This window comes from Neoarius graeffei, chromosome 7 (assembly GCF_027579695.1).
Source record: "Neoarius graeffei isolate fNeoGra1 chromosome 7, fNeoGra1.pri, whole genome shotgun sequence".
In the NCBI taxonomy this organism is placed as follows: Eukaryota; Metazoa; Chordata; class Actinopteri; order Siluriformes; family Ariidae; genus Neoarius; species Neoarius graeffei.
This window is the reverse complement of record NC_083575.1, coordinates 73,048,246-73,062,037: the sequence shown is the minus strand read 5'-3', so window position 1 is coordinate 73,062,037 and position 13,792 is coordinate 73,048,246. Positions and strand designations below refer to the sequence as shown.

General features: G+C 41.6%; 1 protein-coding gene across 1 annotated transcript; it reads right to left on the bottom strand.

The window, feature by feature from the left end:
- Window positions 1-2,239: 2,239 nt before the first annotated feature.
- On the bottom strand, window positions 2,240-4,105 carry tmem187 (transmembrane protein 187). The gene has a single exon (XM_060924851.1). It carries the CDS (start codon window positions 4,024-4,026, stop codon window positions 3,277-3,279), a length of 750 nt encoding a protein of 249 aa, XP_060780834.1. The 5' UTR covers window positions 4,027-4,105; the 3' UTR covers window positions 2,240-3,276.
- Window positions 4,106-13,792: the final 9,687 nt, after the last annotated feature.

Below are 13,792 nucleotides of genomic sequence, written 5' to 3'. Positions count from 1 at the left end.
TATTGATATGAAAAGAGATGATTGTCAAAAAATTGTGTTGCTGATAAGTCAGTTACAGTGGTGCTTGAAAGTTTGTGAATCCTTTAGAATTTTCTATATTTCTGCAGAAATATGACCTAAAACATCATCAGATTTTCACACAAGTCCTAAAAGTAGATAAAAAGAGAACCCAGTTAAACAAATGAGACAAAAATATTATACTTGGTCATTTATTTATTGAGGAAAATGAGCCAATATTACATATCTGTGAGTGGCAAAAGTATGTGAACCTTTGCTTTCAGTATCTGGTGTGACCCCCTTGCGCAGCAATAACTGCAACTAAACGTTTCCGGTAACTATTGATCAGTCCTGCACACTGGCTTGGAGGAATTTTAGCCCATTCCTCCGTACAGAACAGCTTCAACTCTGGGATGTTGGTGGGTTTCCTCACATGAACTGCTCGCTTCAGGTCCTTCCACAACATTTCGATTAGATTAAGGTCAGGACTTTGACTTGGCCATTCCAAAACATTAACTTTATTCTTCTTTAACCATTCTTTGGTAGAACGACTTGCGTGCTGAGGGTCGTTGTCTTGCTGCATGACCCACCTTCTCTTGAGATTCAGTTCATGGACAGATGTCTTGATATTTTCCTTTAGAATTCGCTGGTATAATTCAGAATTCGTTGTTCCATCAATGATGGCAAGCCGTCCTGGCCCAGATGCAGCAAAAACAGGCTCAAACCATGATACTACCACCACCATGTGTCACAGATGGGATAAGGTTCTTATACTGGAATGCAGTGTTTTCCTTTCTCTAAACATAACGCTTCTCATTTAAACCAAAAAGTTCCATTTTGGTCTCATCCGTCCACAAAACATTTTTCCAATAGCCTTCTGGCTTGTCCACATGATCTTATAGCAAACTACAGACGAGCAGCAATGTGCTTTTTGGAGAGCAGTGGCTTTCCCCTTGCAACCCTGCCATGCACACAATTGTTGTTCAGTGTTCTCCTGATGGTGGACTCATGAACATTAACATTAGCCAATGTGAGAGAGACCTTCAGTTGCTTAGAAGTTACCCTGGGGTCCTTTGTGACCTTGCCAACTATTACACGCCTTGCTCTTGGAGTGATCTTTGTTAGTCGACCACTCCTGGGGAGGGTAACAATGGTCTTGAATTTCCTCCATTTGTACACAATCTGTCTGACTGTGGAGTCCAAACTCTTTAGAGATGGTTTTGTAACCTCTTCCAGCCTGATGAGCATCAACAACGGTTTCTGAGGACCTCAGAAAAAGCTCTGTTTGTGTCATGATACATTTCCACAAACGTGTTGTGAAGATCAGACTTTGATAGATCCCTGTTCTTTAAATAAAACAGGGTGCCCACTCACACCCAATTGTCATCCCATTGATTGAAAACACCTGACTCTAATTTCACCTTCAAATTAACTGCTAATCCTAGAGGTTCACATACTTTTGCCACTCACAGATATGTAATATTGGATCATTTTCCTCAATAAATAAACGACCAAGTATAATATTTTGTCTCATTTGTTTAACTGGGTTCTCTTTATCTACTTTTAGGATTTGTGTGAAAATCTGATGATGTTTCAGATCATATTTATGCAGAAATATAGAAAATTCTAAAGGGTTCACAAACTGTCAAGTACCACTGTATGGTCTAAGGTTACATCATATTTAATTAGCACTTGAAAATGATTCAAAACAGAATATTGGTATGAAATATAAATATTAATGATTTAATTCCCTTTTTTGAAGTTACACATCAGATGAATAGGTTCCTGTACATATTTTAATTTGGCTTGTCTAATTACAACTGCAGGACAGGACTTTGATACAGTGATTAAACTCGAAAAATAATTACCTTCCCTTTTTTGATATGTTAGTGTATGTCAGCAGTGTAATACAATGCCACTATCTGTATTTATATTTTGGGAGTAGCTTAAAAGGTTTTTATTTATTTATTTGTTTGTTTGTTTAATTAATAAACAATGTTAACCTTACCACTATGTCCCACAAAAACAAACAATGCACAATCTATATACAGTACCAGTCAAAAGTTTGTACACCCCTACTCATTGAAGAAGAAGAAGGCCTTTTATTCGTCACATGCACACTTCAAGCACAGTGAAATTCATCCTGTGCATAGGGTTTTTCTGTATTTGGACTATTTTCTACATTATAGAACAATATTGAAGACATAAAAACTATGAAATAACATTTGGAACATATATGGAATTATGTGGTAAAGAAAAGTTTTAATAAACAAAAGTATGTTTCATATTTTCATCAGCGTATCCAGCGTTTACCTTGACACTTTACACACTACTGACATTATCTTAACCAGCTTCATGAGGTAGTCACCTGGAATGCTTTTCAATTAACAGGTGTCTCGTCAAAAGGTAATTAGTGCAATTTCTCACCTTCTTAATGCATTCGAGATCAAACAGTAAATAATAAATATACAGTAAATAGCCCTATTCCACAACTGTACTAATCCATACATTATTATGCCAAGAATCGCTCAACTAAGTAAAGAGAAACAACATCCATCATTACTTTAAGACATGAAGTGTCTTTTAATTCATAAAAATAAAGGAACACCATTGAATTAGAGAAGGTGTGTCCAAACTTTTGAGTGATGCTGTACATATTTCTGAACCTATTAAACTGTACAATGAGCAAACATTCATTGAGTTAACGCATAGAAAATTGAAGAAGCATTAATCCTTGGATCTGTCAATCATTCACTGCTACCAAATTTAAATGGCAGCAGAAAACTTTTTTACATTCGATTTTTTTTAAAGTGTTTTCCTTTATGTCTATATTATCACTTGAATTATTGAAATGACTGCCTTGGAATTTCTGTAAAGCAGTTTGAGCTGTGCATAATGAATGGATTAAATATGCATTCTATATAATAGTGTAAGTAATCAATACTTAATTACACTACTGTAATTTAACAGACACTCTTATCCAGAGTGATGTACAGCATATGCAAAGCAGCCTGGGGAGCAGTTGGGGGTTAGGTGCCTTGCTCACGCGCACTTCAGCCATTCTTGCTAGTTTAGGGAATCGAACCGACAACCTTTTGGTCCCATGGCTGCTTCTCTAACCATTGGACCATGGCTTCCCCCATTTAAGTCCCCAATTAATTAATGAACAAACTTGCTTCAAAAATGATAACGTCTGATAAAATTAAAAGGATTACAAAAGCAGTGTATATTATTGCTGTGTTAGTGTTACACTGGCGGCTTGTCCTGGTCTGGTTGAATTTACGTTCGTTTGTGCGCAATTTGCGTAAGGTGCGTAAGAAAACAGAAACTGTAATGGAACTGGAGAATGTCGCACACTTTGGACCAGAAATGCCCGGTGAGATGTTGAAAGAGCCAGAACTGGGCCAGCTCGTGATCCAGGAGCTTTAAAAGCACGAATCCTGCACAGGAGAGCGCTGCGTTAATGAAGTAGCGCAGAGACACCGGGTCTCCGGAGGCGCGCTGAGCCGCGGCGGCCTGCAGCACTGCAACGGCGACGTGAGCACCGAGAGCCACCTCGAACCCGCGCTCGTGCAGCAGCGCCAGCGCGTAGCTCACCACCGAGCACAGCTCCACAGTGAGCGCGTACCGAGCGCACCAGCCGTGCGTAATGAGCCGACACCATACCGGCACCCAGGCGAAAATGGGCAGCGTGAGCCACTGGTCCAGGACGGAGGGCGCGCGGCGCAGGGTGGCCAGGCGAGTCCACTGAACCGGGCCGTACAACAGGGCCATGAGCGCAAACACATCCTTGGTGTAGGCAGCGTGGGGATCATCTACCCTCCGGCTCAGCCAGTAAACACCAACTATGATATAACCCACGTTTACGAGACAGTTAAACGGCATGGCCAGAAAGGCCGGAAGCTGATCCACTCTTTTCTCAGCATAGTGATCATAGGACATGTCCACCAACACATTGTCGAAAATGCCAGTGTTCACCAAAGCAATGCAGAGAAACAAAGGCAGCAACACGTCCACGACTGCTGACATGATGATCACTGAAGCCCTAATTCAAGTAGAAGTTGAGGAATCTTCACTGTCGGGCCCCAGTGGACAGAAAGTGTCACTCTTCCGCCCAACAGGAAAGAAATATTTACTTATACAGGAAGCACCAAAGGGTCAAGAGTACAACACTAACCCAAATTATTTTTGGAAAAAAATATATTTTACTGACATAATTTTGTTCCACTGAGATGTGTTATTGTAAAGGTATTTAAAAAAACTCTTGTTCTGTAACTTGGAGAGGTCTTAGGCACATGGAGAGCAATGATGCCTTCAAAAATAATGAAATTGTTAGTGTTTCTGGATTGCAAACGGTAATTAAAAAAAAAACCTTTGCATTTAAAAAACACATAGTAATCCCAGGGTGGTGTAGTGGTTAGCACTGCCGCCTCACAGCAAGAAGGTCTGGGTTCGAGCCCCGTGGCTGGCGAGGGCCTTTCTGTGCAGAGTTTGCATGTTCTGTCCATGTGGGTTTCCTCCGGTTTCCCCCAAAGACATGCAGGTTAGGTTAACTGGTGACTCTAAAGTCACCAGCTTTTTTTTTAAATGTTATCTTCATTTTTCACTCTACCTTTATATTTTGCATTCCATATGCACTTTATATTTTATATTTCATATATATATATATATATATATATATATATATATATATATATATATATTATTTTTATATTGGTAAGCGTAGTTTGGTCGGGCAGTTGCAAAATAAGAATTTCATTACCCAATAATAAACCGCTGTGTCTGTTATTGTGTATATGACAAATAAAAATCTTGAATCTAAAGTGAGTGTGAATGGTTGTCTGTGTCTATGTGTCGGCCCTGTGGTGACTTGTCCAGGGTGTACCCTGCCTTTTGCCCGTAGTCAGCTGGGATAGGCTCCAGCTTGCCTGCGACCCTGTAGAACAGGATAAAGCGGCTAGAGATAATGAGATGAGACGAGATAGTAATCCCATTCCCAGGTACAATGTGTGCCCCCCCTTCTTTAAGGAAATTAGCTGTAAGTTTTCCTGAGCATCTTGCAGAACCAGCTACAGTTCTTCTGGACACTTTGTCACACGTGCGTCTTAATTTTGCAGCAGAAGTGGCCTCTGATATAATACACTGCTTTCTTTACTGACGTGCAAACATTTTCTGTAACATTTAATTTTTTGCTGGAAAACTATTTTTTGTACTGACTTTATACTGTTGATTGTAGAAGTCATAAAATTAAAATTTGTGTATACACACACACACACACACACACACACACACATTCACTGGCCACCTTATTAGAAACACCCATACCTGTTGTTTTATGTAGTTATCTAATCAGCAAACCCCTTGACAGCAGCATGATGCATAAAATCATGCAAATACAAATCATAAACTTTAGTTAATGTTCACTTCAAACATAGGAAAAGTTGTGATCTTTGTGACTTTCACTGTGGCATGGGTGTTGGTGCCAGATGGACTGGTTTGAGTATTTCAGAAACTGCTGATCTCCTGGGGTTTTCACACACAACAGTCTCTAGAGTTTACACAGAATGGCGCGCAAAAAAAAAAAGAACCCAATTGAGTGAGCGACAGTTCTGTGGGTGGAAATGCCTTGTTGATAAGAGAGGTCAGAGGAAAATGGCCGGATTGGTTCAAGCTGCCAGGGAGGATATAGTAACTCATAGCAACTCTTTACAACCGTGGTGAGCAGAAAAGCGGATCAGCGTGCAACAGCAGAAGACCACATTGGGTTCCACTCCTGCAGCCAAGAACAGGAATCTTAAAATCAAGAACAAGTTTCTATTAAAGTGGCTGGTGAGTGTGGAACAAGTTGGGTGGCATGACGGTGTAGTGGTTAGCGCTGTCGCCTCACAGCAAGAAGGTCCGGGTTCGAGCCCCGTGGCCAGCGAGGGCCTTTCTGTGTGGAGTTTGCATGTTCTCCGCATGGGGGTGCTCTGGTTTCCCCCACAGTCCAAAGACATGCAGGTCAGGTTAACTGGTGACTCTAAATTGACCGTAGGTGTGAATGGTTGTCTGTGTCTATGTGTCAGCCCTGTGATGACCTGGCGACTTGTCCAGGGTGTACCCCGCCTTTCGTCCGTAGTCAGCTGGGATAGGCTCCAGCTTGCCTGCGACCCTGTAGAACAGGATAAAGTGGCTACAGATAATGAGATTATATATATATATATATATATATATATATATCTATCTGTACAACTGACTTGTACTTCACTGTTTAAAACCATATAGTGGCTTTTATTTTGACAAGTATTTCCCGGATGTAACATGTTACGCAAAGCCAACGACAAGCAGAATTCTGCTGACCAATCCAAACAAAAAAGTTATTCAATTACTTAATTTAATATATAGACTATTAATGTTAAAAATCAGGAAAAACTGACAATGCTGCTGTATTCGAGTCGAACATGGAGACTTTTTCGTTCTCAACTTTGGTTTACGTTTCGCTACAATCATCAAAGTGTATTACTGCCACCTGGTGGCCATAAAAATTACAGCGTGGACTTCATATTGGAATAGAACGGTGTAGTTCAGTATGAAATATGCTACATAATTATACATACGGGCCACTTTTCCATGAAATAAATATGTTATTTACCAGCTGGGAGGTCCGTATCGTGAAATACCGTGACCGAGGTCTTGAAAGTACTGACCGAGGCCGAGGTCACGGTATTTCACCAGACGGACCGACCTTAAGCTGGTAAATAATATTTATTTTTTTCTTTACCAAATTCTAACAGAAAACGAGAGTGCCCGAAAGGGAAAACCGAGCCGAGGCGCCATTTTGAATCCTCATTCACGGCTGTAATGCAAATGGCTTCCTCCTCGGTATACAAGTGCACTTCCATGGCAGGAAAAAAAAACAAAACTACATTTTGCCGCCTATGTAGTCCCCTATTTATACAAAATTGAGTCATTCAGGATTCAGCCATGGTTTTACTTGGCGTTAGCAAGTTAGAGGTTTTTAGCTTTCTCCTGAAATGTTTTCTTTTATTTCTTCTTCCTGGTAGTAAAACTCGCTTTCACTGTGAACACTGTCGTTATCGCTATCCATGCTGTAGAATTAATGCTGTTCTCCTGAGAAATGCTGGCAAAAATTTATAAGATTTTTGATAATCTTATAAATAAATCTTATAAAAAAAGATACATGTCGACAAAAAATGCTACTATGTTGTTGTTGTTGTGAACGAGGGAGTCACCAGAGGACCGTAACTGGGGTCCATACCGTAGGATACAGACCAGCTCGCCAGCCAATCAGAGCGCAGGATTTGAACCGCGAAAAAAATAAAAACATTTATTTTTTTCGCAGTGCGGTTTTCATCAAATCCTGCGCTCTGATTGGCTGGCGAGCTGGTCCGTATCCTATGGTATGGACCCCAGTTACGGTCCTCTGGTGACTCGCTCGTTCACAACAACAACAACATAGTAGCATTTTTTGTCGACATGTATCTTTTTTTATAAGATTTATTTATAAGATTATCAAAAATCTTATAAATTTTTGCCAGCATTTCTCAGGAGAACAGCATTAATCACCGGCGCAGGAACCGGGGGTGCGGCAGCACCCCCTGGTGGTGGACCCTCAAAACTGACATGAACATAAAACTTACGTGAAAATATATTTGTTTATTTATTTGTTTTCATTTGGCTCTGCTGATTTTATGTCATGTTTTAGATGTAGGATGATGAGGGCTACATTTTAGTTATTTAAAAAAGGATTTAATTAAAACTTATAACTTAATATGTAGCCTAGTGGACCATCAGAATTTTTTTTGTCGTGATGTTGACGTTCAGCTTTTCAGCGCGCGAAATTACAACAGGAAGCGAGTACGAGTCGACCGTCTGTAGAGAAGAGTTAGTTAGTTAGTTAGTTGATACTTAATAGTTACTATGTCTCAGAAGAGAACCGTGTGGATTTAAGTGGAATAATTGCGAGAAGTCATATGATCAAGACAGCGTTTTAAGGTGAGGCCATTTGGTTATTAATTGCCCGCTGTGTCGTGTTCACTTGAGCCTATTTGGTATGCCTTGAACAAGTGCAGGTGTTGCTAGCATCGTGCTTTGAAGTTGACTCAGATGTAACTACAGTCTTAAAAAATGTTCGTTTAAAACGGTGTGTCCATGCTCATCATGTTTTACTTTTACTTTTCTTAATGGAGAGTGTGAAATACTGCTGCATCACTTTTATGAGTGATTTTTGCAATAGAACACTAAGTTAGTGTCACTAACCCATAGTAGTAGGATGAGTGGGTTCATGGATTTCGGTCTGTTGATTGTTGTTTGTGTTGTTCCAGCGAGAGTGTTGTTCTGTTTCGTGTGTGTGTGTGTGTGTGTGTGTGCGTGCGACTAACTACTGTATTTGAAATGCACACTCGCTTGACTGGATCTGGGTATGTAAGGCTGTAATCGGGTGGAATCCGCGTCTCCTTCAGTTTATCTAGAGCAGATGTAAAACCTGCGACTGTTAAACCACAGCTGTGCGCTTCTGCTTCTAAAATAACCTGTCCTTCGTAATCGTGTTAACTGAGAATTGTCATTGACAGACAGGCTTCAGATTCTTCCGTCATCACTCAAAAAAAAAAAATAAACGTCGTTTTTAGGATTAGGCCTATAAGTAGTAGGCAGTTTAACGAAATATTGCAATTGCAAGCTTAAAAGGATTTCGGACGCCTGATTGGTTAAAATGCAGGAAATTGCATCTAAGAAATACAAAATTTTCTGGGGGAGGACCCCCAGACCCCCCTTCAAAAAAATGTCCCAGGTCACGTCACAGCACCCCCTGCCAACAATGTCTTCCCGCGCCGCTGCCATTAATTCTACAGCATGGATAGTGATAACGACAGTGTTCACAGCGAAAGCGAGTTTTACTACCCTGAGGAAGACAAATTTAAAGAAAACATTTCAGGAGAAAGCTAAAAACCTCTAACTTGCTAATGCCAAGCAAAAACATGGCTGAATCCTGAATGACCCTTATTTGTATAAATAGGGGACTACATAGGCAGCAAAATGTATTTTTTTTCCTGCCATGGAAGTGCACTTGTATACAAGGAGAAAGCAATTTGCATTACAGCCATGAATGAGGATTCAAAATGGAGGCTCGGCTCGGTTTTCCCTTTCGGGCGCTCTCGTTTTCTGTTAGAATTTGGTAAAGAAAAAAATAAATATATTATTTACCAGCTTAAGGTCGATCTGTATGGTGAAATACTGTGACCTCGGCATTAAATACTGACCTCAGCCCAGAGTGCCTAGGTCAGTACTTTCAAGATCTCGGTCACAGTATTGCACAATATGGACCTCCCAGCTGGTAAATAACATATATATTTTGTTCCCTTTTAGTGGGTTTATTAATGGCATGCAATATTGCTATCATATCGCTTATCCTCCATGTATTACGCCACTCTCCCCAATAGAGAATGCGCGTGCAATATTGTTATAATATTTGACATTGTCAAGAAGCACGACGTCACACATCAGAGCTCATGCGAAGATCCAGTGACAAAACTTTTCTGCTGCACATGCGCACAATCATCTCTTTGTCAGCTGGGAAAGAGAGAAGACGAGGCTAATCCGGTATGAGGTTTAAGCACTAAATAAATAAACTGAAACTAAAGACACGCTGAACACCCAAAAGGCTACCAAAACTTCATTATATAGTCTTCACACATATTTACAAGAGAAAAGCATACCAACGGACATCGAAAAACTGGAAAAGAGACACGTCGGAGACATAAAACTAACGCGCTAGCAAGTGACTGTAACGGTTTGTACATAAACATGGCCAAGAGGTTTGCTTCATTGAAAGGAGAAGATTTAGAGAGAATTTTGAAAGCAAAACACGCGCTGAACACCCGAAAGGCTACCAAAACTTCCCTGGATATTCCTCACACATATTTACAAGAGAAAAACAGACCAACGGACATTGAAAAACTGGAAAAGAGAGCAATAGTGGAAATATTGTCAAAGTTCTACTTGAAGGTGAGGAAAAGTGACAGAGACTTTTACAAGAGGACTTCACTCGCGGACTTCACTCAGCAAAATCCTTTTGTTTTGAACAACTGATGTAACAATTAACTACGGCCAAAAGTAACTTTGAACTTGAACCGTCAACTTGTATGTAGCTTGTATATAAGTTGGGTTGTTGTTCAGGCTTTTTGGACTTGTACCATTTTTATTGTTAGAACTTTGTACATTGGATCAACAGAACATTGAATTGCATTCGATCAGAATCAGCATTCAATATTGGTAAGTTAACCCCCTGTCCTTAACTTTTTGTAAAATCTATAATTGTTTCATCAAATGTGTATGTATAATAATACTATTGGCTGGCTTTTTTAATGGTATATCAGATATATTCCATTCAGCTAGCGTGATATTGAACTCATCTTCTACTCATTCAATATCATGCTAGCTGAATGGAATATATGAATGAATGATGAATGAACCCTTTATTATCACTGTACCAGTGAAATTGACCATCAACCTGTCCTTAAAGAGGGGGAGTAACAGGACAGGAAGACGGGGATAAAAGAAAAGGAAACACAGTAGTAACATGAGGAGAGAGGAGGAGAAAAAAGCAACCCCCACATTATGTTCCTGTGAGGAGTACAGTGTGGGAACATTAAAAAACCTCAGCACATAAGCACAAAATAACACAAGTACACTTTACAACATGAAAACTCGGGACTTGGGGGCTCAGGGGTAGGGGTGGGGGAAGGGGTTTTGGGGAGGAGGTAGAGGTAACCCAGCACAGCAAGCAGCCGTCCACTCCTGTAGCCATAATGGCGCTGGTCACGCACCCGCCTGCCACACTGGGGGTGAAGCAGTGACCGTGGGAAGGGGGGGGAGGAAATACGAGAGAGTCTAACAGCAGTGTTCTCCAGGGGAATTGTTGTCCCAGCAACAGCCTTGGCCAAGTCCAGTGCTGGCTAAGAGAGCCGAAAATAGATAAGATTGGAATTTGTTTGGTCTTAGCGAGCAGACGCATTCCTTTGCACGCCTACTCCATATGTCCATATGTCCACTTTGTCCATTTTGGTCTCCAAAACGATCCAATTTCCATTGCAAAGCTGAAAGCTTCTCCATGATGTTATCCAAGTTGCGGTTCAAGTTCTGAATAGCCACCGTCTGAGTGCCGACAGCTCTGCCCACTGCTTCAATCATGTCGGGCAGCTTTATGGGGCTTTGAACAGCTGTCACCATTTTCTGATTTCCTCGATAAATCAGGGCAATGCCTCATCCAATCAACAAAAGTCCTGTTATCATGGTTCCGAATAGGTAGATGTCTTCAATGTCCTCCACAGAAAGAACCGCCAGGCACATGACCCACCACCACTCCCACGCATCCATCGTGTAGCCGGCTGCGAACGTTCCAGCAGGACAGGCTGGTTCCCCTGAACCCAGGCTTCTCGTCAAGAAGATTGTGTCAGTTGCGTGAAGAGACCAGTTTATCAATTCCATTGTTTATAGTTTGGAGAGCAATGCAGAGAGAGTATCTCAAAAATATAGACACAAGACAGACGAGACAGCAGAAGCAGAAGCAGGAAAGATAAGGGAAGGGAGAGGGAGAGAATGCGGCCACCTTCCGCAAGAGCACGGAGAGAAAAAAATCTGATGTACCACTCAAAGCCAGCCCATATTATTTAAATATCCTCAAAAATACTGTGAATAAATTCAAAATTAGAAGTGAACAGACACAATTATCAGGGTAAAAGAGGTTATAATGTAGTGGTGAGTGACTAATGATTGGAAGACTGAGCATGTAGATCTCTGAACACTCTCTGTTGGGCCAGCAGGGAGCAGACAGACACTGTGTACTCAGACCTCAGGGTTCTTTCAAACTGAGATATGCAAAGATAATCAATTTGTTGGACTAATATGAGAGAGAGAGAGTACTGTGCAGAAGTCTTTTGTACTGACTCGATAATGTAGAAGTATATACATCTACATATAGATATATCATCTCATTATCTCTAGCCGCTTTATCCTGTTCTACAGGGCCACAGGCAAGCTGGAGCCTATCCCAGCTGACTACGTGGGGTGGGGTATACCCTGGACAAGCCGCCAGGTCATCACAGGGCTGACACATAGACACAGACAACCATTCACACTCACGGTCAATTTAGAGTCACCAGTTAACCTAACCTGCATGTCTTTGGGGGAAACCGGAGCACCCGGAGGAAACCCACATGGACAACATGCAAACTCCGCACAGAAAGGCCCTCGCCGGCCACAGGGCCCGAACCCGGACCTTCTTGCTGTGAAGCGACAGCGCTAACCACTACACCACCGTGCCACCCTATATATATATATATATATATATATATCTCATCTCATCTCATTATCTCTAGCCGCTTTATCCTTCTACAGGGTCGCAGGCAAGCTGGAGCCTATCCCAGCTGACTATGGGCGAAAGGCGGGGTACACCCTGGACAAGTCGCCAGGTCATCACAGGGCTGACACATAGACACAGACAACCATTCACACCTACGGTCAATTTAGAGTTACCAATTAACCTAACCTGCATGTCTTTGGGGGAAACCGGAGCACCCGGAGGAAACCCACATGGACAACATGCAAACTCCGCACAGAAAGGCCCTCGTCGGCCACAGGGCCCGAACCCGGACCTTCTTGCTGTGAAGCGACAGCGCTAACCACTACACCACCGTGCCACCCTATATATATATATATATATATATATATATATATATATATATATATATATATATATAGGGCCGGCGAGGGCCTTTCTGTACTCTCTCTCTCATATATAAAATTTTATTTATTCGCGGTGGTCCGGTCACCCGAGGCGACTTAATTTTTCATTTGGCGGGTAATTGCTGTCACTAGCCAGCCCGGCTGGCTAGTTGAAAATAAAAAATATATATGAAGCGAAGATTCAGACACATCATCAACTAAAGCCGCCACATATTAAGCATGTGCTGTGTCTGTGTTAATCGATGTGTTTATCGGCAGGACGGAAACTACCGAAGAATTCCGAATCATATCGTGTACGATATGATTCTGTCATTTTTTTCACTACTGCGCATGCATATAACGCATCTCGTTGAATATCACGGTAATCACGTGTGGTATTGGACCAGGTGGGTGGAGCACAGAAGCACGGCAGGCCAGAACTGAGTTCTCAGTGAACTATTTATTGCTAGCTTTTCAGCCTTTTATCACTTCCCAGCCACGTGCACACACACACACATGTTCTGGTTGGGGAGAGCTCCCTTTCTCTGCTCTCCTCTCCTTTTAAAGGCTGCGATCACTGGGGAAGACACACAAACACAGGTTAATCCCCATCAGGTGCAATGATTCCACCACTTACCTTCCCTAACTCCTCCCTCCATTCACAGACCGATGCTTGGCCACGCCCCCGCTGTGACGACATGTTATCAAATTCAATAGATGTGGCCACATTATCGCCCATTTAAACACGTGTGTTTTTTTATTGTTTACATCTACATCTGCCAAAGCTACGTTGCGATGTGGAATTTTCTGAAAGGTGTACAGAAACCGCCAGAGATGGGGACAAAGCGACCTCAGTCTGAAGAGGAGAAAAAGGCCGCCGATAAAGCGTACGAGAAGGAGAAACGACAAAGGACTTATAAGCAAACGTGGGAGCAGGGTAGGGCTTGGCTGCGATACGATTTTTATGGAACAATTAATTTTTTAAAGTTGATTCCTAGTCAATACGAAGCTCCTAATGCTTTCTCTCTCATAAATGGTTAAACAGAGAAAGCATGTTGGACATATTTTGGGT

Excerpts from the sequence above, each read along its gene's own strand:
- tmem187 (XM_060924851.1), bottom strand. The coding sequence starts at position 4,026 with ATGTCAGCAGTCGTGGACGTGTTGCTGCCTTTGTTTCTCTGCATTGCT.